Raw genomic sequence first — 22,445 nt, 5'->3', positions numbered from 1 at the left:
GGATGAACAATCAGCAGAGTTAATAATTACTGAAAATGTATAATTGCCATTGCTCTCATTTGCCCAAGGAATATCCTTTGGAAAAATTTTATATTTAAGAACACAAAACATCTACCTATTTTAGATAACAACTTAGATATGTTGTATACAAAGCTCTTATAAACATGTTTTATCAATTAGAAAAGCAATAAGAAAAGGTTATGTGTTGAGATATAAATAATGACTTGTTTATAAGTTCTACATACTACACAAGTCTATGTAAATATCCCTGAAACAAAATCCACATCAACAATGCTTCATGAATTATGGATTTATTTTTTCCTGCCTTTTTATAAAAAACATTACTTAACAGAATAAGTTTCTGTTTCTTCCTTTTGTTTGGGTTAAATTAAATTGGTTCAAATTGGTTTGTTTTAAGAATAAACACTAAACTACAAGCCTAATTGACAAGTCAATAAATGGAAAGTAAGTATTGGATTTTCTGTATTACTTAATTAAATTTACAACATTGTTTTTAAAAATTTCTGATCCTTACCTTCAGTAGAATTTTGTTTCAAAAGACTGCAACAACAGCAAAAGAAAATTTAGAAAATTTTTTTCATAAAAGTTTATCAGAGAATCTTATATTTTCTACATACTATAGAGTTGACTCTCCTGCTCCAATAATATTGCTCATTAAATACAAAGTCAAAAGTCTTCCAAATGAACAAGATTCAGCATATAACACTTAAAAACTTATTTTCAAGCTACTGTTTTTATTTTATTTTTTAACTGGCACATAACAATTGCATATATGTGGAAGGCACAATGTGCTACTTTCATAAGATGTACAGTGCAAAACAAAACTTCCAGAGACTTAAAAGCTTAAAAAATAAAGATGATATTAACCAAAAAAAGTATTTCTATCAATGAACACTATTCAGAAAATTAGAAAAATATACCTTATTTATAAGCAAAATAGAGTCCAAATAGAAGAAAACAATTTAAAGAAGAGTGGATGAAGTATTTATTGCAAATAATACATGTGTAATGGACACAAATTCTTATTCACAAAATAGGACACTTTCAAGTTTAATTTTTAAAAATATTTTGTAAAATTGAAAAATCTACTTCAACTCAATCTCCTACATTTAGTCATTTCTCTACTTTATAGTAGTAAGAGAGGCTCTATAGAATTTTTAGTTAGTCTCATCAATTAGGTCTACATGGGAAAAATGACAAAGAGGCAACAAAATCAGCAACTAAATCAATGCCTTTATTCCCCTTTTCCTTCCCCCACTGACTCCTTGAGTTTATATAAAAGATTTAGAGCAAATTTATTCAAATGTGTTAAATCCATACAGGTTCTTATCAAATCCTTTGTGTTCTTGGGAACAGAGGAAAAGCTGTCTTTTTTCATTAAGCTATTAAAGAAACATGGAAGGGAAAAAGAAATCATGCCTACTCAATTGTTACTTCCACATACATAACTACCTGAGGACCTTAGACAGGAATTGCAAGAAAACTGACTTCCCAGATTACCAAGCATGTGTTCAGACATCTAATGTAGATATTATTTATATTGTATGTAGTGACACATATGTACTTATAACCCCTACAGTTTCACTTAGCACATGTGCAAATTCTATCACAGAATCAGCAAACACAACTCCGTCTTTCCAGTGGCTTCTCCAATAAAGATGGACAATGCCTTAATTTATCAAAGCCAATGAAAAGATGTCTTACATCCAAATTATGTCATAGTATTAACCTGTGTCCTGTATACACTGGGCTTTTGTCTGCAATGACAAAGAAGAGCAAAATCAATATAAAATTGTTAACTCCAAATATTAGTAAATGGTTTCTGCAGTTAAAGAAGAACTGATAAGCTTGAATGTTAGCTGAAGGGAATAGCCTATTCTTTTCTTTCCCTTTCTATATTAGCTTTTGCCAAACTTCACTCGGGCTGGAAATAATCATAATAATTGGAACCAGCAGAAGGAAATAGCTGATGCTGCTAGGCAAGATGAAATAAATCTGCAACTCAAGTAATACTAAATATAAGCCCCACATGAGCATCCTAGGACGAAGTACCTGAGATAAGACGATTTGGAACCAAATCCCCAAGTTTATGTTTTTACAGGCAGATACATTTTAGTAATGAAATATTTTATAACACATCTGTACGCCACTGAGTGAAAACAAACAGTGGATTTACGTCACCCATAGCAATAAGACTAACAATTTCCTAAGGGGGGAGAAGGAAGACAAATAAGAAATGTTTGATTTATGAGAAAAATATTTATATAAAATGATAATATAATAAACTCTTAACTTCACAAGCTACTATTTCCTTAATATTCATAAGATCAGAACACTATTGGGGAACTTTAAATTCTGTGCCATTTGAAGTACTTTATTTTCCCCATCTTTTAGTACAGTCCTGTTGTATTTTCACAGTTGCCATTTGTGTACACTGTACAATACTGAGACAGCAGACTAAGAAATAGCATGAGTCTTCTAAAATGCTTATAATTTCAGTATGAAAATTATCAGTTAATCTTAAAATGTTCAAATCATTCTAAGATGGGAAGAAAAAGGAGAAAAGAATGTGATTTGCATCAGAAAATGTGAAGTTTGGAAAGGAAAACTGGAGTAGGAAAGTTCATTAGGGTACTATAACTGTTTATCTTGAAAATGGGGCACTTGTCCTCTAGTCTCTGTCCCAGTGCCTTTCAGTAATATAGCAAAGCAGATAAGAACATGCACTTTTAAGTCAGGCAGTGACTTGGTACTGAATAACCTTGGGCAATCTGAGTGATTAGACTCTTTTTTTGTTCCAGTTTCCTCATATTTAACTGGGATGATTATAAATGCTTTCCTTCTAGAATTAATGTGGGCCTTAAATAAGTATAATTAGATGTGAAGTGGGACTTTGCCTATTTTTCTGGAATATAGCTAAGGCTTCAAAGCTAATGACAATTAAAAATAAGCACATTATCAATCATATCCCTGGTAAAACTAACTCAAAGACCTTCACTCCCAATAGCCCACAGGGAAAGACTAAATATTTGAAAAGAGATTCTATCAAAAGCATTCTTGGAAGGAATTCTTAATAAGTAAGAGAATCCTTCTCATCCTTCTTAGGGAAGATGGTGTGATGTTTAAAAGGAAGTGACCACTTGCAAGGGTCACTACCAGACAATTTGCTTATTAACAATATTAGTTTCCCAGGCAGATATCCCAAAGCCCAGTATGAGAGAGTTCGTGAAAGAATTTGAAAGGTTTTCCCATGAGTTTGAGGAATATTCATTTGTTCCTATTTCTTGCTGGAAGAATTCTAAAGGTGGTAGCTTGGGTGAAGCTGCCCATGATACTTAGGCAAAAATATATGTAGCTACAATTCTACTTCAGGAAAAGTCAAGGATGCAGGAAATTTTCCATGGTAGATATGGGGAAGATCACAGTTCAAGGCCAATCTGGGCAACAAGTTAGTGATATCTTGTCTCAACAAACAAGCTGGGCATGCAATTTCAGCTATGTGGAAGGCATGAGTAATAGGATCATAGTCTGAGGCTGGCTTGGACAAAAGCCATGAAACCTTATCTTAAAAAATAACTAAAGGGAAAATAGCTGGAGACATGACTTAAGTGGTAGAGCACTTGACTAGCAAGTGTGAAGCTCTGAGCTCAAATTAGAGGAATGAATTTATGTATGATATATTTGACACAATCTAAGAACCTGTATAAATGCCACAATGTACTCCCACACATCACAACAATAAAGGAAAGAAATAATGTCACAGAGAAAGAATAAATGTTTAAAATGATGGATATATTAATTACTCTGATTTGATCAATACATATTTTACACATCTATCAAAATATCACATTGTACCCCAGAAATATATACAATTACGAGTCAGTAAAAAAGAAAAAGAAAAAAAGACAAATGAAAAAGGGCTACCTGCTGGGCCAAAGGTATTACAACAGAAAGAACCTAGAGGTGTAACAGAGTGAGCAGGGGTTGACAGTGGAATTATAAGTGGTCAGGTTTAGAATCCATTGCCCCTGTCAAAAAATTCTACAGTAGACAAAGTGTGGTATAGCAGTGAGATCCTACAAAGCACACTTCTGGCAGCAGTAGATGAGAGAAAAATAATTCTTTTGTATTACCCTTTGCATAACTGTGCTGTATAAAACCTTACTATTACTAGTATTAATAAATATTTTTACTGTTGGCCCTAAGTAAATTCAGCAACATCTACAATTTAGGCCGAATTAAACAAGAACTTTCAAGTTATATTAATAACTTCAGGGAAGGCCACATGAATATTTAAATTAAAAAATAAGAAAAATAGTTGATTTGCCTATCAACCAAACATATTAAAACACCAAATGGAATAAAGAAGAGGAAATAATAATATTCTTAATATAATAATATGTACTGTTTTTCTTGACCAAATAGTCTCTTATTTCTGATTACTCAGACAATTTAAAAGTATTTTTAAAGGAAAAGTTCATGAATACCATTTCATTGCTAATTTACCACTTAATCTGCCACCTCTACATTTTCAAATAGAGCCATTATCTCTTTCTAAAACAGTCTGACACAATTGTTATCCACAGGATGAAAACCTCCTTTCTGGAGTAAATGAGCCAATTTAATTTTCCTAATAAAGAAAATCTCTAATTCTAAGTAAACCTCTAAGCTGCCTTTGATGCTGGAACTCTGTGGCAATGCCATCTTCCCTGTCATTAGTAGTAAACTGTTTAGATGCTGACGGGTAATTGTCTTAGCAACCTGGTTTTTTACAGGGCTGATACTATTTTGAATCGCAATAAGCACAGGTGACATGTTGTTAAGCCATTGAACATATCACACTTAAATAAAACAGAAACACGTTCCTTTACACAACAGTTTCAGTGTAAGGATGAAATGAATACTCAACAAACTGGGAAAATTATAATATAGATTTATTGTAAGCAAAAATGAATTTTAGATAGAGCATCATTTATGCCCTATTTTGGAAAAAATTATGCAAAGTAAGTTTCATAATGCATGTGGTAAGCAGTGGTCACAATGCCAAAAATCTACCGCAGCATAATGTAGTGAGCTCTAAGTATATTCAAAAGAAATTATGTCAATTGTATTAAAATACTATTTCAAGGATGTAGCTATAGGGTAAAATCGCTGCATTTATTGTACCTATTAGTTTTGCACAGTAGTTCTTAACGTATATTTTGGTTTATTTTATATGTTGACTTGACTAGGCCACAGGATGCCCAGGTATTTGGTCAAACATTTAGGGTGGTTTGGATGAGATTAAAATTTAAATAAGTAGATCAAGGCAAGCAGATTATCCTCCCTAATGTGGGTGAGTCTCATTCAATTAGTTGAAGGCCTGAATAGAATAAAAGTGCCGAACCTCCTCTTGAGTAAGGGAGAATTCCTCTTGTCTGATTGTGTTCAAATTGAGACACTGCTTTTTTCTTGCCTTAAGACTAGAATGGAAACATCTGCTCTTCCTGGTTCTTAGGTTGTCTGGGCCTTGGGCTGAAATATATCAGCAACTCTACTGAGTTTCCAGCTTGCCTACTTTCCCTGTAGATCAATCCTCATAGGTGCTTGAACCAACAATTTATAACTATCCCTCTTCCCCACCTTTCTCTAATACTGATCTGTTTAATTGGAGAACCCTGACTAATATAATATGTCTCAAATTGAATGTATCTTATAGGAAAAGTGACTCCTACCTTATTCACTCATTCAGTGACTATTTTCAAAACACTACATGTTTTCAGTCATCATTCCAGGTACTAGAGAAATAAATATGAATTAGATGCTGTTCTTCCCCTGATGAGTTCTAGGTCTAGTTCAAGTGATGTTTAATAACTTCACTGGCAAACCATTGTTGAAGCAAATGAAAATAAGTACAATTCTTGTATACCAATTCTGGAAAATGACTGAAACTTTCAGGTATCAAGACATATTATTTTATAACATAATTGTGAAATCAGTACAGTTCAAAATATTCCATAGTTTATTTCTTGGACCATGAATTAGAGAAACTACAAACAAGCAAGTTTTAAAAATCAAAATTGTATATCTTTAAGAAGTGTGCATGGTATTTGGATAACACACACATAGTGAACTGAATTTTCAAAAGATGCTTATTCTAACCATTTCCACCTGGAACTATTTGAATAATTTCACATGCTAGAGGAAAGTAATTCAGCACAAATGTAATCTCAATGAATTCTTAGTATAACTTAGAGTTTACATTTCAAGGTTTACTCCAAATACAGCCAAGACTATCACAGCATTGGTCAAAGAGAATAGTCTTAAGATAGAAGCTCACAAAATCAAAATATGGAGAATTACCTAGCTTCTGTGACCTTTGAATTAAGACTAAAACATAGAGTTAATAAAGGCAGTATTGTTAAAGACAGAATTCTTGCTATTTTTGTTTGTGTTTGAATTTCTAATAAAATAGGAATATCTTCAGTGCTAAATAGTAATGTGTTAGTATTTACTTATGTGATAAATGTCTTATGTGATATGTATTAAGAGACCAACTGAAGAAGATTGACTTACATATCACAGACGTTCTGCTCTCCTACCACATGGCCTCTATTATAAGTACTAAGACTATACAGGCCTAATGCTTAATATATAATTGCTGTTAAATCCAGGTGTTCCTCAAATTTCCACTGTTGGGTTTTTATCATTCTCAATGCTCTCCTTAGGAGACCATAGGTCTTTATAGGGCTACTGCTATTACTGAAAAAAACAATGTACCTCAACTCTCTTAATTAAAGGTCTATGTAGCCAACAATATTGGAACATAAGAAACTTGCCATGTCCCAGGCATCACAAACACATTATATTACTAGATACTCATTTTCTCTACACACTCTGCTCTTTAAATAATATTAATTGGAGCAAAATGAAGTAAGAAACTATGCTAAAACGTAAAACAGGCCATTTCTAACTTAGTTTTATAAACTCACTATCTGTAATTCAACACCTACTCTAAGTTGTTTTAAGTAAAATATCATTGATAACCATCTTGTGATATAAGTAATATTACTTATGCATACAATAAAAGCCACAATATTCTGAAAGTGGCATGCTTATTTTTTTTGCATTCCTCAAAAATGGCAATTTTCTTTTTGTGGAACTGAACAGCCTGAAACCTTTCATCTATAGATTAAATTTTAATCTCTGTAGTCAATGGCATCATCATCTACTCTACACACCCATTCCCAAGTCCAAAATCTGAGTCATCTTTACCTGTTACCTCCCCTTCATCATAATGTTCCATTCAACTGCATATATAAATTCTGTCTCTACCTCTAAAATATTTCTCAAGTTCACACCCAAAACAAAACAACAAAAAACCACTTTAATTATGTTTCTACCTTGCCCAAGCAGCAGTGTTTACCCACCTATATAATAATGCTCAAAGTCTTGAAGTTTTCATTTAAGTCCTTCCCTAATATGTCTCCAAGTTTCTCTTCTGGAAAAAAATCTTCAGTTTCCACCAGAAGTACTCAACTACCCCTCTGTCTGGCCTCCCTGGTCTATGTTTAGTTTTCTACACAGGAAAATCATTTTCCCTTTTTCCCACCTTTGACCATTCTCTTCTCTCTGCTTTCTATACCACTTCTCCTGAACTCCTGCTCCAACTTTAAAACAACCTCAAAATCCCTTATACTATGAAGTATCTTCCACCCTACCCTCCATCTTCCATCTCCAAATGATATCTCATATCCATCTGAACTACACTGGAAATTTTATAAAACATTTAAACCTGCATTGTGTTCTTTGCTTTTAACAACCACTCTTGTTATTGTTTGGATATGAAGTGCCATCCAAAATATTGATGTGCTGAAGACATGGTTCCCAGCTTGTGGTGCTACTGATGTGATTGAATCCTGAGGATGCTAACTTCACTAATGGATTAATCTATCAAAGAGCTCATAGCTGAATGGACAGGAGGTGGGGCCTAGTTGGGAGAAGTAGGTGCCTGTGGGTGTACCTTGGAAGGATATATCTTGTTCCAGGACCTCCTCTCTTCTCCTCTACTCTCTCCTCTGCTTCCCCATGTCCATGATGTGAGCAGCTTTCTTCCACCATATTCTTTCACCATTAGGACTTGCTCTACTTCTTCTCCATTCAATACATATCTCAAGACATATTTTCTTCCTGCTGTCCTCCCAAATCGAACAAAACAAACAATAAAACAAAAAAAACCCACTTTGTTTATGCGACACCACCTCAGGTACACAGCAACGGAGCCAGCGACCATGAACTGAAACAGTGAGCCAAAGTAAATCTTTCATCCCTTAAGTTGTTTGTTTCAAGTATTTTGTCAGAGTTAAAAAGCTGATTAACACAACTCTGTAAATGAACAGACAGACAGAAGCTCAGGAAAAGTTAATCCTACCATCAGGAAGTGAAAGTAATGGGTTTGTGACTCGATTCCAATTAAGCCCTCTAAGATCTGTGCTTTTTATATGATTCCTTTCTGCCCCCACTCCCATGTGCTCCAAAATAGGTGTTTTTATTTCTGTATTATCACACTAAATACAGTGTATTAAGATCAGCTTTGTTCATGATTGTCTCTTCTTCTACTTTCTGTTCTTGGAGGATCAGGTCTAATCATTAATACTGTTTTAATGACAGGACCTAGTTTTAGCATATCACAAAACAAAAGGTACTGACCAATTCTTTTATTCAATTAGTCAGTCAAAGAATCTTAATTTTCTAGAATACTTTACCTTGGTGAGGTAACATGTATTTCTGTAACCAATAAAAACATTAAAGCCCAAGTTTCTTCCATGAGAGCACACAAACCTATATCCTGCTCAGCCACAAAGCCTTAACAGAGGAACCGTCCAGCTACTTCACTACTCTGAAGTTTCCTTGAATGAGTCGAATGTGTACACTGCTTCTAGCTTTTCACTTCCTTTTCACTTTTCAACCTTATGACAACTGTATTTTTTGTGCCCTTCACTCCACTGAAATGGCACAAAATAAAAGTGACCTCCACTTTTGCCAAAAGCAGTAGAAACATCCCATACCTCATCTTTCTAACCATTTCTGCTGTTTGTCAGTGTGGACATCTCAATGGTGAGATTGCTCTGGTTTCAGTCAAGTTTCTTTCCTGAAACTCAATGATCTCTCCTCAAACCCAGATGTCACAATATTTTCTTTTGTTATTTTTTGCCTTTGCTCTTGTTGGATAATCTTATATTCCCTAACCTATACATTCACTCCAAACTTCTCTTCTGACTTTAGGAGTCAGATAGTTAGATGTTTATTTCTTGAATTATTTCCAGAAATGTCAAGTTAAATATATCCCAAATGAAATGCCTTCTACTCAGGTATTTTCTTGTTTTTAGTCTCTAAATAAATTAGCATTAACCAGCAGAAACTAAAAAGTCAATCAAAACTCTTTCAACTGCACCCAATCATATACAAATGAGTTTGCCATCTATGTAGTTTTTGATTCAATCTCCTTCTCCATTCCTACCATCACTGTGAACAGTTCAAGATCTCAAAGTCTCTCCTCTTGATAATTATGTAGCTTCCTAAATTCTTTTCTTCTTTGTATCTCCAGTGAACCTCCTTAAATTATCTTTAATTCTCTTTACTGCCTAATATTTGCATGAAATGTTGCTGACACTTTCCCTCACTGGGAAAACACTGGACAAATCTGACCATGGTAATTCTGTCCTTAAAACATTTCCAACACAGAAAGGCAAGCTAACATAATGATACAGAGCAGTGGCTTCTCTGGGCTGCAGTCTCCTTATTTTCAAAATGGGGTTAATGAAAGAGCCTGTCTTATAGATTCACATGAGGATTAAATTTGTTAGCATATATTTTCAGTGTTTAGAACACTGACTAACATACAGTTAGTATATAAATTTTTGGTATTAATAATAACAACACTTAGTGACTCATTCAATTCTATATGCTGGCTTGGCCTACATCTCATTTCTCAAGTTCATTTCTCAGATTTCTCATTTCTATATTAAATTCCAGACTTTACTATTGGGAAACTCTTTGCCACAATCTACAAATCATTCAAACTCAGTGACATGGTGTTTTTTCTCTGGAAGAATTCTCCTGCTTTTGTCATATGATCTACCTACTCAAGCATCCTTTTGTCCATGAAATGTGGATTGAAACCCCTGGACAGACAAGATGCCCTTCTATTTGGCATAGGTCTTTTGAAACATTTATCGAAATTGAATGGAACATTCTTGTCTATAGTAATTATTAATTCGAGGATATTAATATAATACAAATACTATTCATTATGTATGATAGTTATGATAATAACAAGCTGCTATTATGCCTAACTATATTGTAGGCCCTGGATATTATATGCATTGATAACACTACATACTGATAATATCCCTACAAAGAAGATTATGCAATGTCAACAATTTTTCAAAGTGTGGAACAATTTTTTCAATTCACATCTAAGATGTGGAAGCGCTATGTACTGTGATTGAAATCCAAACCTATTTGTCTCCGAAGCTCCATCCTCTTCAATATTTTTCCACAATGTCGAGTTCCTGGGGTGTGATCAGGACTTTCTATCATGACTATTTATCACAGTACCTGAAGCATAAGCACAACACGAAGATACATAGTATGCATGGTAGCTTATGGAGCTACTTCAACTGCAATCTATGAGCCTAAGAAGTCCTAGCCCCTTTTCTTTTGTAAGACATGTTGTTTTCTCAGTGTTTATTCTGATTACACTATGGAGGAAATCTTTACAAGATGAAAAAAACCTTCTCACGGGTGACTTTTAACTCAAGTCAAGTGAGATATATAACTTGAGTTGAACTACTTGAGTACACATCTTTTTTTTTTTTTTGTGGTACTGGGGCTTGAACTCAGGGCCTTCACCCTGAGCTACTCCACCAGCCCTATTTTTGTGAAGAGTTTTTTGAGATAGGGTCTCACGATCTATTTGCCCAGGATGGCTTTGAACCACGGTCCTCCTGATCTCTGCTTCCTGAGTAGCCAGAATTACAGGTGTAAGCTACCGGCACCTGGCATACACAGCACTCTTAATGATGTTTTATACATCTTTCTGTCACCAGTCTGTAGCTAAGTGCTTACTAAAGAACAGGTTACCAATAAAGGTTTGTTGAATAGTTAGTAAATTAATTCTCATCTTGAATAAACAGAATTGGTGAATTTTGGTGACTCAGTTTATAATTACATATACTCCTGGATCAATAGCACAGACATGTGTAAACATTCTATAATTCAAAAAATATTTTAACTTCATTTTGGCATGCATTATTGGTATATTTTTATAAATGATTTGCTTTCTTGATCATGTTCTATTTTAAAATGAATTTATATTCACACATATTTTACTTCAGAATGATAAAATGTTTCTAGAGTTTAAAACAGAAACAAAATTAAATGAGATAATGAAGAAATACCAAGAATTTGACTGAGCTTATGTATAAGTAAAGTACATTTTAATTTATTCTCCAAACTTACTTTGTTTTTGAAAGACCTCCACCAACACACCCTAAAACAGTAAGGTGGTAATGAAAAATCTTATTTTTTATACTAATCTGCAGCCATATAAACCAGAATGATTTGGTCCGTAAGTAACAGAAAGCCCAATCTAAATGTCTTAAATATCTTGAACCTTGTTATCTCAATAACAGGAAGTTAGAAATAGAGCTAGTTCTAGCTTCCTTATTTCATCAGTTCATCCAAGAGCCAGTACCTTTTTATCTGTTCTGCCATTCTCCATCTCTTGGCTAGTACTCTTCATGATCACAAGACAGCTACAGTTGCTTTAGGCATCTATGTGCAACAACTTACACAGACAGTAAAGTAAATAGTTCTTTTTCAAATCTTATTTTAAGAACTTAAAGATTTCTCAGAAATTTTCCAAGGGAATGCTTTACATCACTTAGAACTGAGTTATAAGCCATTCCTTAAACAGATCACTGGTAAAGAGATGGAATTAGTTTGCTTAATGTAAACTAGTTGAAATTTATCCTCTTAGGTTGAGGCAAACCTTATATGTAACATAAATCAACTTATCAGCATATAAAATTTTCAATAACACTGACATTCTGAGAGTAAGACAGTGCGTAAGGGGAGAAGAACTGCACCTTATGTAAATAACCAACTACTTCTTCAATAAATTTGGGACTTTCTAAGTTCTATCTCAAAAGATATTCAAATGCGATAAAGGGTCTCCTTAGTCAATTTCCCCAAAAACAAAGGGCATCATGATGCTCTACACATTAGATAATGAAGATTTTTCAGCTGATTTTAGAAAACCGATCACTGGGTACTAAGTTTGAGGTACATAGGTGTAAGAAGTTCTGTGTGCTATTGCATGGTAGCATGACTATAGCTAATAATGTACTGTACATTTCAAAAAGCTAGAAGAAATAATATTTCAAGTTTTTACCATAAAAGAATGATAAATATTTGAGGAAATAGATATACCTAACCTGATTTAAACATTAAAAATTTGTTGAAACATCACAGGGTACCCCATCAATACATACAATTTCTATGTTTAAATGCATCAATTAAAATAAATAAAACACAGAAAAGTAAAAGTGAGACCTGGAATAATAATGTTAAAAGACACTTTCTTGATTAAAAATAGTAGCAGATCATATTGTTTGGACTATCAAAAATATCATTAATTTTATATAGTTTTATATTTGATTTATGGTATATATGTACTTAATAAATTCATATGTAGTGTTATCCATGGTGAATTAATTTGAAATAAGGAAAATGGTTTTCAGTTTAAAACATTAATCTATTTCAAAATAATATATTCTTCATTTCAAAACAAAGTCTCTTAAGGTCCTTGCTGATTAAATTTAGTTTTTCTTTACATTTTCAATTTCTAAATATCAGTGCCTATATTTTGAATAAACACAAATTTGGCATAATTTCCTTTATTTTTAAATGATTATTTCCTTAGAATTTCAATATAGTATATGCTCAAAATATTGGGTTTAGGCCTCTTACTTTACTGTAAGTTATTTAAACTAGTAAAAATTTAAACCATTCTGTAAACATGCTATTCAGTTCATGAATAATCATTCCCTTAATCCTGTCCCTTCATCTGTAACATTAACAAGATATTTTCCTGTTTATTAGGTGGCCAGCACCTACTTTGTGATAAAATGAAAAATAACAAAATCTAAACCAATAAATTGGATTTCTTATTGCCCCTTCTTAATAACTAATACATATCACAGCTAATAAGGGTTAAAAATATCACTCATAGTGGAAAATTAATGGGTCACTATGGAAGCTTTTCCACTAGATTTGTCACAGATAGAATATATTTATGTAACTGTTTTCTGTAACTTAAGACTGTATCTTCACATGCATAAATGCTTTCCAGATATTATTGATTTGAAAACTGGCATTGAACCTTAGTCTTTGAAAAAGTGTTTGTAGGTGCACACGTGTTATCCTATGTATCCAAAGAAATAACAAATTTGTTGTTCACTGGGGCAACACATAAGCATAAGTATTTCCAGTCCAAAAGGAAAAGGATATCTAGCTACCGGGAATGTTTCAGAAGCCAAACTAACAAAGAGGGTTCCGTATTTTAACTGCAGATAGGTGAGCGTGTCTTTTATAACAGTCATGCTTTTCTGGAAGGGAGATCAACTTCCTACTGATTTCTTTTGGGGGGAGGTGGAAATTTTAAAAAATTTATTGTTGTGATGTCTAGGGGTACACTGTTGTATTTACAAAAGTTCTTACAATATATCAAATATATCATACGTGAATTCACCCCCTCCATCATTCTCCTTTATCCCTCCACCCCATTCCTGGAACAGTTTCAACAGGTATCATTTTTCCATTTACATATGTGTGTACACAGTGTTTGCACAATATTCACCCTCCTACACCCTTTCCCCACCTCCTCTCAACGGTATTGACCCTCCCAGGCAGGACCTGTTCCACCCTCTTGTTCTCAGGTTTTGTAAAAGAGAAAGAAAAAGTGACATTTGTGCTTAAGATAGCTACACAGGGAGTTTCCTTGAGGCATTTCCATGAGTATATGTATTATAGCCTTAATTGGTTCATCTTCTCTATTTTTCTTCTTTCTACCTTAGTCCCTTTCTTATGTTTCCAACAGGTTTTTAAATTCTATAATGATTCTTGTATAGAGAGTACACCAACCATGTTCATCTTCTTAGTTTCCTTCTTTTACTCTCTCTCTCGTATGTGACCTCCCCTTAGCATGACTGTTTTTCATAATATTACTGTATTTGTATTAGTTCTACATTCCACATATGAGAGAAAACATGCAGCTTTTGGCCTTCTGAACCTGACTAATTTCACTTAAGATGATGTTCTTTTAGACCTCATTCCTGTATCCTAACAAGATGGCCACCTTCTATGTACCTAACTTGTTAGAAAGTCAGTATTGCAGTCATCCATACTCATGGTGCTTTTGGAAATAAACCAAGATATTTGGGAGGTTTTAGTGATGCTTTAAGCCCAAATACATGCTAATTCTTGAAAAAACTTTGTCCAGTCAAAAAGTAATTTGACAGTCTTACAGCATAGACTACAGAGAAAGTAAACTAAGGTTTGTGGCTCAGAAAACTTCACAGATGCAACAAATCCCTGAAACTTGCTTGTGCTTGAAATCTAGCTAATCAGATTTTGACAAGCTTGGGGTTTGCTGCTAATCTGTGGGCTTGTATGGCACTAGTTATTCTTATATTCTTATATGTATTCCAAAGAAGTAGGAGACTTTCTATACATAACAAAGCACACTATTGGATAAGCAACATAGCTCATATGTAAAATGAAAAATAATGTTAAAATATATAACTGATTTTTGCACTTAATAGTTTTCTACTAAACATTTATCTATTTATTCTATTAAACATCATCTATCATAAACATTTTCTATGATCTATTAAGTGGTGATATAAAGTGCAAACAGATTTTGTGCTATGATCCACCACAATATAAATATGTTATTGTAACATTTGTGAAACTGTAAAAAAATTTTTAATATCCTCTGTAAACACAATGAAAAATGTATATATACATACACACATATATACACGTATATACACACACACATATATATACATATATATTTTAATTAAAGTTTTGCTTTTTACTACTTCATTTCACAAGCACTTAATAAAATCCATGAGTATTTATGGAAAATTTTTTTATTTCATACACATATGTTTCCCTAAAGGCAGTTAAAAGGTTCACAAATTTTCTTCCATAAATTTTACCATCAGAAAAATTAAGGTAGACAAAATATCATTTACTTCACACTGTAAAGGTTTATTTTTTTTCTGCCACATGTTTGTGTTTGGTTATTATTGGGTATGATGACTATCATGGTTTTGATACTGACTTTTATTAGTGAACCAAAATAACTGAAAAGGTACAAAATCTCATGTGTCTCATAAATTAAGTACATAGATACAATATTTTCCAAAGTAAAGCAAGCCATCTAATTATTATGACTATTGAATCAAACCCAATCACTCATTTAAAACATCTGCTCACTAGCCTAATGAGTCTTTGAAAATAGTACCATTGGATGGAATTGAGATAATATTCAATTTTCAAATGAGGAAACTTTTACAGTTTCTTCCAGACTATCCAAAACGGTCAATACTACATATTAAACACAACATAAATTTCTTTTAAAGTATGGAATGCTTCACGAATTTGCTTGTCATCCATGCCAATCTTTTCTGCATGTTCTTCCAACTTAAAGTTCTTCCAACTTTAATACATGTGCTACCAGAGCAGCCGCCAACATAAATTTTTAAAAGTATAAAAAACTTAATCTCACAATGCTTTGATGACAGTGGACCAAATATCAATGAAATGCCATAATGAAAGTAAATTTTATTAATTATCTAAAATAATATGAACATTGTACAATAGAATTCAGCAAGGCATTTCCCTATGTAACTTTTATTAAATAAATGAATTTTATGAATTTATTAGCAAATTCTCTGTATAGCATAACTTACTTTTATTAAAGGAAATATCACATGAGTACTTACCAAAGACAGAGAAGATAGTTGAGAATGGAATGGGATAAAAACTTTAAATTTTATTTCTTGCCAAATTTAATGTAGTTTTTTTTATTATACCCTTTGACTATGACCACTTATTAATTAGTTCTCTTTCATTATTCTCTTCTTGATGAGGAATTTGATTTGTAGCTGAGAATAAGATTTCCACTTAACATATGATGTTTAAGAATTATAAATAAAATTTTAAACTTAAATTAATGAATTCTAATAAGATTTCTTTGCTTGTCAAACGTAGAGTAAACAATTCAATATATTCACCAGCTGTTTAGGAGAAAAAGATGGTTACAAACAGAATAAATTAGTGGTTGAAAATATACTATGTCTAAATTCAGAAATAAATGTAAAATTGAAAACTTTACACAGAAAGAGAGCATCCGTGGGAGTTATTTTTAAAAGGTGAAGATACGTTCCATTGTATTTAACAACATTGCTCTTCAAAGTTTTCAAAAAAATTTACTTTATTCTTTAGAAAAACCTTAAAAATACAGTTTAAAAATTATTATGCTATAAATTAGTCAATCATTTCTCATTTTTCAATCTCAATTAAGAGTAAAGTATCTTGAAAGGTAAAATATTTTTTCTTTTTCTCTTCTTTCTCTTTTTCAACCCCTCCCTACCTCCCTCTCTCCCTCTCTCCCTCCCTTCCTTTTTTCCTATGTTTATTTAGTTTCTTCAGAGCTGGGGATCAAACCCAGGGCCTCTTTCATGCTAAGCAAGTGCTCTACCACTGAGCTACAGTCCTAGCCTGTTATCTAATATTTTTACTGGAGTATTACCACAGCATGTTCGATAACTTGCTCATATAGCTGGCATAGAGTAGCATCTTTAGGATTCAAAGCCAGATAGTCTATTGAGAAGACTGCACATTTTACACTACTCTATCCCACTTGCTGAGGGAAATGATTCTGCCAGGGTCTGTTATGCATGTGAAAGTTATTGTTTAAACTACAGGCAATCAGAGATTATCAAATGTGCAAACTTCTTCTCATTATGACAGTGAATGTGTGAGTTTCAAGTAAGTTAAAAGGAAAGTGAGCATAATAAATGTGCCAAAAAATTGCACAGCATAAATGTTAAGAGCAGAGATGGTGGCACTTAATTCTTTAGCTGGCATTTCACCCCAAGAGTACTCTCATTCAAGGCAAACACGTAAAATAGCAAATGGACCTATTTAACATTCAAGGTTATACATTTAAATTATATACACTGAAAAACTGCAGTGGCATCCCTCATAAATTATGCTCAAAGAGAATTATCTCAACCTTGCTCCAAAATATTAAAGACACTTTGTTCCAAAAATAATAAACTGCTCAAAATGTTGAAAGAATTTTATTATCTATTGAATAAAATTTCATGTGACTCACGTGCTATAGAGGAAAGTGAAACTTTATTGGCAGAGAATTTGGCATAATTAGTTTTTAACTTTCCAAATTAAAGGAAGCATGGAGGTTTAAGTCTATGATACTAGCCTGAAGTCAGACAAGAAGAAAGTGTGACTCTTAATAACTGTGGATCTACTTTCTTTTGAAGGTGTTTCTGAAAGGAGCACTAGGAGGGACAGCAATGTTGATCTTCTCTAGAGGTGAATTTCAAAGTCCTTATTTGGCCTATATTCCGATAGGAAGAATTAGAAAACTTTTTTGCCTTTTATTTTCCATTGTGGGATATTAAGTTGGAAAATAAATCAAAGCTATGTAGGTCCCTGTGAGGTAAGAAATGCATTAGGAGCCCTAGTGCAAGGAGTGTAGGGCACAACGGTCTATGTAACCAGCTGCTGTGAACTTTAGTGGCAGAGTTAAAAGAAAAAGACAAAGACCTTCAGCACTTTAACACAGGCCCCAAAATCCACCCAAGAAACCTTCTTCAATTGGGTCTAATGTACTAATGAGATAATAAAAACAGAACTGCTAATTTAGAATTACATACATTGGTAAGGAAAGTTCATTACAAATTAAAAAGCTATAGTTTACAACAATAATTGTATGTGACAATAAGTGATATTTTAAATATTTGGTTCATTATTGTGTGGATTAAAATCAGATGGCTTAAATTAAAAAGGAAAATCCCTGAATTTAGTGAAAGTTTCAAAAAATGAGTTTGAAAGCATTTAAACAGTATAGAAAAACTATAAATAAATCTTGTTTAGTAAGATTTAAAAATTCCAGTTGCTCAGCTTCTTTTAAAATTAAGATAATTTAAAATTGTTATAACAAAAATTAAGATAATTTAAAATTGTTATAACTATGATATAAAATTAATCAAATAAATAAAAATTGAGTAAATAATTTTATTTGATATATACTATATCAGTATTCTTGTTTCAAATCTCCTTTTTTTTTTACAAAATCTGCCTTAGTTTAGCTATAATTATGCAAGTAGTTTCTGCATAATACTCCATGTCTGAATGAATATTCAAAAATCAATCTCATTAATAGTTTAAAAATACAACTACTAAGCAAACCACGTTTAAGCTTTCCAGCTATGCTAGTTTTTTGGCTCTCCAAAATACAACTACTGAGCCAAGAGTTTCTAAATGATTTTCCAGTAAGAGAAATTCATACTGAAACCCAAGCAACACAAGTACTGAATTTAAGGTTCTAAAATTTTTACTTTGTTTGTAATTATAATTAAATAAATCTATCCATTAGTTGACAAAGTAAAGAATAATTTCAACACAAGAATAGCATATATGAATCACTATATTTAAAAGAATGTACAAAAGGATTGCACTTTCCCCAAAAGGTAAAAGAAGCGATTATTTTCTTTCTCCTCTCCTTTTTTTTTGTGGTCAGTAGTAATTCAGTAGGTGAATCAGGTCCCTATGGGGACTGTATGAACACCATTACAAAGAATGAACCAGTGAAGTCTGGAAGTGAGGCCTAGTATAAGGTGTAATTCTATATGAACATTTTTCCTCAGTTTTAAAAGCAACAATCTTCTGAACAAAATATAATACAAAAGTTGAGTGATCAGAGAATACCTTTCATCAACTCATGGCAGGATATAAATGATTGTCGTTCCGGTTCCATCTGTAGAAAAATCTGTGATGAATGGCCAATTTAGCTTCTTCATGAACATCAACAATCATGGGAGTTGAACTTACAATATTGCTCACATATTGTTCAAAGAAAGCTCACATTTTAATGTAGATAAAGATTTCTCAAATTCATCTTAGTTTTAGCTTATGGACTATTACAAGATAGTCAGAATTTCTTTTCTTACTTGATAGCTTTTCAATATTTACAACTTTTATGCTCTCACTTTTCCAAAATCTTTCCACTGGATTTCATAGAGTAAAGCTACAATACCTAATAATCTTCCTTGGTTTCTCTTCTGGAAGCAGTATTGCTTGCTAGTATTTCCCAAATTTCATCTAACCACTTAGTGCTCATAACAGAACACAGCATTTAATATGTGGTGCTCATGGCAAGTTATGATAGGACAATCACTTCCTTAGTAGGACACTGTCCTACTTAGTAATGTGTTGACTTTCACAGTTACCTTCCATGACAAATGCTCAGTTTCCTGCCGACAAACACATGCTCATTAGTTACGTAGATCCATTGGACCCTAAACCAGATCTTAAATTTATATTTATTCCCATTATGCAGTATTATGACATGACATAGTTTCATGCAAATTCTTGTATTAAATTGTTGGTATGTCATATTGAAAAACTCCAAGATACTCTATTACCTAACTCATATTCTTCAGTGTCATACAAATATTGTGCTACATTAACTTACAAATATATATCTGCATTATATCTAAAATCATATGCCACTCATACTCAGGAAATCTCAAAGAAAATGCTTTCCTGTATGACAACTTACTTTTAGAGAACTTTGAGACTTCTTTTTTTTTCTTGTTTACTTTTAAACAAGTTTTTAGAGAATAATTTTATGCTGAAGAAAATCTGCCTAAGAGTGTTTCTTGATAGCTGATCATGCAATAGGATTAAGTGGTGTTTCAAAATGCAATGATAGGCTCCAATTCCATCTGTGAGGCAGGACTAACAATGTAATTGACAACAAACCTTAGAGTGATACCTGTGCAGCACTCACACATATGGTCCACACATGAAACAGGCATGGAGCTAGAAAAAGCAATGCCAAAAGGTATGTGTGTGGAAAACAAAGAAACATTCTTCTGGTAAAATTGTCCTGCATTCCAACTTTCATCTCATTCTTTCGTTCATCAGGACCAAATTTTCATTCAAGCAAAGACCTAGTAGGAGAGTTCTGCAAAATTCCAGTCTCCCTATTAAGTCCTCGTCACAGCCTTCCACTCAGACTCATCAAAATCAGGGTACAGCTGCAGAAGCCTGAACTATAACCAGCTGGCCTTTCCATGCGACTCCTTCCCACAAACATGCACCCCCCCCAAGTCCGGAACCAGAGGACTGCCCAACCACAGAGGACTCCCACTCAATGAGGAGGAAAGAAAATTCCAGGAACCATTCCTCTGCTCGAGATCCCCCAACCCCAGAAGCGCTCGCCGCGCGAAGGGAGCCTTCTTCCGGAGCCTCCTCCCGCCTGCTGGCTTGGGGTGAGCACCAGGGTTAGTCAGTCCGCACGTGACGCGCGGTGCCCACATGACACCACCCTGGCGGGGGGAGAGGGACCAAGGAGTGAAGCAGGGAAAAAGTTACCGAAGACCGGTCAAAGCGCTCAAAGCAATTTGTCTCCTCCCTTCCTGGCCAGCCAGTGGCTCGGGAATCCTTAGGGGACCGCTGGGTACTGAGGCATCTCCAGCCCAGTTCACAAAACGTCAGACTCAGTTTTCTCCCCTTGTCTCACCACCCTGTGCTCCTCCCAGCCCCGCTGATGATGCTGGAGCACCCTCAAGCTGCTCTTCTTTCCCTCCTTTCTTCTCCTTCTTCCCTTCCTCCTTCTTTCCTTCCTCCTTTCCCTCAGAGCTCTTCATTCACTGCGGGCGATGCCACTGACGCACATTCAATTTGCCCCTGGAGCCTTGGGGAGGTCAGACAAGGCCGAACACCTTCCAAAGGGGAGGGTCTAACTACGCAAACAAAGTTGCTCGCCACCCAGCAGCCCGCCCCTCCCCTTCTCTCAGCCCCTCAGTGGGATCCTCAGCAAAGCTCACTTGCCCCGGCGATCCTCTCTCGACCCCACCCCACGGTCGCGCAACACACCCCCTTCCACATGCGCGCCCACCCTGCCTTTGCCCTCTGCCCCGAAAGGTCCCACCGCAAGACCAAGCCCAGAGTCAACCACTGCGCTCACCTTGCTTGACACACTTAAGCCGAAGGGGGTCCTTGCAGTGTTTGATCACGGCCAGCACGTCCCTGATGGTGAGCCCCGCCACAGGGGTCTCGTTCACCTCCAGCAGCAGCTCCTCGGACACCAACTTGCTGCCGCTCTCATAGGCCACCTTGCCAGGCTTCACCTCCCCCAGGTAGGGGAACTGTCCATTCTCGGCGCCCCCCTTCAGTTCAAAGCCCAGCTGGCCCTCCGGGTTCCTGCCAATGACACTCTCATGGACTTTGCTAGTCCAGTGGCTTTTCTTTTTTAAGCTTTTGGACATGGTAGTAGGGTGAGTCGTCTCAGTTCCTGAGGTTCCTTTGGGGAGGGGGCTGGTAGTGAGAGAATGAGGATGGAGGAGCCAGGGGGCCAAGGGGTGAGGACAGCAGACTTTGCCTTCCTCCCCTTCGGTTCGGTGCTTTCCCTCTTCTTTTGATGGAGTGTGGACGAGGAAGGGGGGAGGACGAGAGGGACGGCTGGGCAGAGGTAGGAGAGCTTGGGTGAGGTTGTGCTGTCCCTTGAATGACACTCAAGGCTGTGGCCCCGCAGCAGAGGAAGCTGTGGCAGCGGCGGTGGCAGCAGAGCCGGCGCGAGCAGTAGCCGAGCTAGTGAGCGGCTGGGTGGGGGTGGGGACGGGAGGGGGGCAGGGATGCCGGGGCCACTCCTGCGTGGGGCGAGTGGGAGCGCGCGCACCCGCCTGTGTTGTTAGCTGATATCCATGGCAGCTGCAGTGGCAGCGGCAGGGAGTGTGCGTGCGTGTGCGTGTGTGTGTCTGTGTGTCTGTGTGTGTACTAGTTGTACTGTACTGGCAGAAAGGGAGGCGGCGGGAGGAGGGAAGAAGCAGGAGCGGGAGGAAGGGCGCGCGCACCGGGCGGAGAGGCAGGGAGGGCTTCGCCGCTGTCTCCCTCCCTCTGCAGCTTGACCCGGTAGTGAAGGCAAAGAGAGAGTGAGAGAGAGAGAGAGAGGAGGGGGGGGAGAGAGAGAGAGAGAGAGGAGAGAGAGAGAGAGAGAGAGAGAGAGAGAGAGAGAGAGAGAGAGAGAGAGAGAAAGAGAGAGAGGCTGGCTGGGT

At 35.4% G+C, this 22,445-nt stretch overlaps 1 protein-coding gene across 6 annotated transcripts in view; it reads right to left on the bottom strand.

The window, feature by feature from the left end:
* The window catches only part of Magi2 (membrane associated guanylate kinase, WW and PDZ domain containing 2), a 1,413,820-nt gene extending 1,391,943 nt beyond the window's left edge, over positions 1 to 21,877 (bottom strand). For 3 of the 6 annotated variants that reach the window (XM_074064890.1, XM_074064892.1, XM_074064893.1), the window contains exon 1: positions 21,359 to 21,856. In XM_074064890.1, coding sequence (XP_073920991.1) covers positions 21,359 to 21,659 — 301 coding nt within the window. In that variant the 5' untranslated portion in view covers positions 21,660 to 21,856. Of the gene's footprint in view, positions 1 to 21,358 lie in introns of all 6 variants that reach the window. The other 3 variants (XM_074064888.1, XM_074064889.1, XM_074064891.1) reach the window with 2 other exon arrangements.
* Between the last annotated feature and the right edge of the window lie 568 nt (positions 21,878 to 22,445).

This window comes from Castor canadensis, chromosome 2 (genome assembly GCF_047511655.1).
Source record: "Castor canadensis chromosome 2, mCasCan1.hap1v2, whole genome shotgun sequence".
NCBI lineage: Eukaryota > Metazoa > Chordata > Mammalia > Rodentia > Castoridae > Castor > Castor canadensis.
The sequence above is the reverse complement of the archived record's forward strand: the minus strand, read 5'-3'. Positions and strand labels throughout refer to the sequence as shown.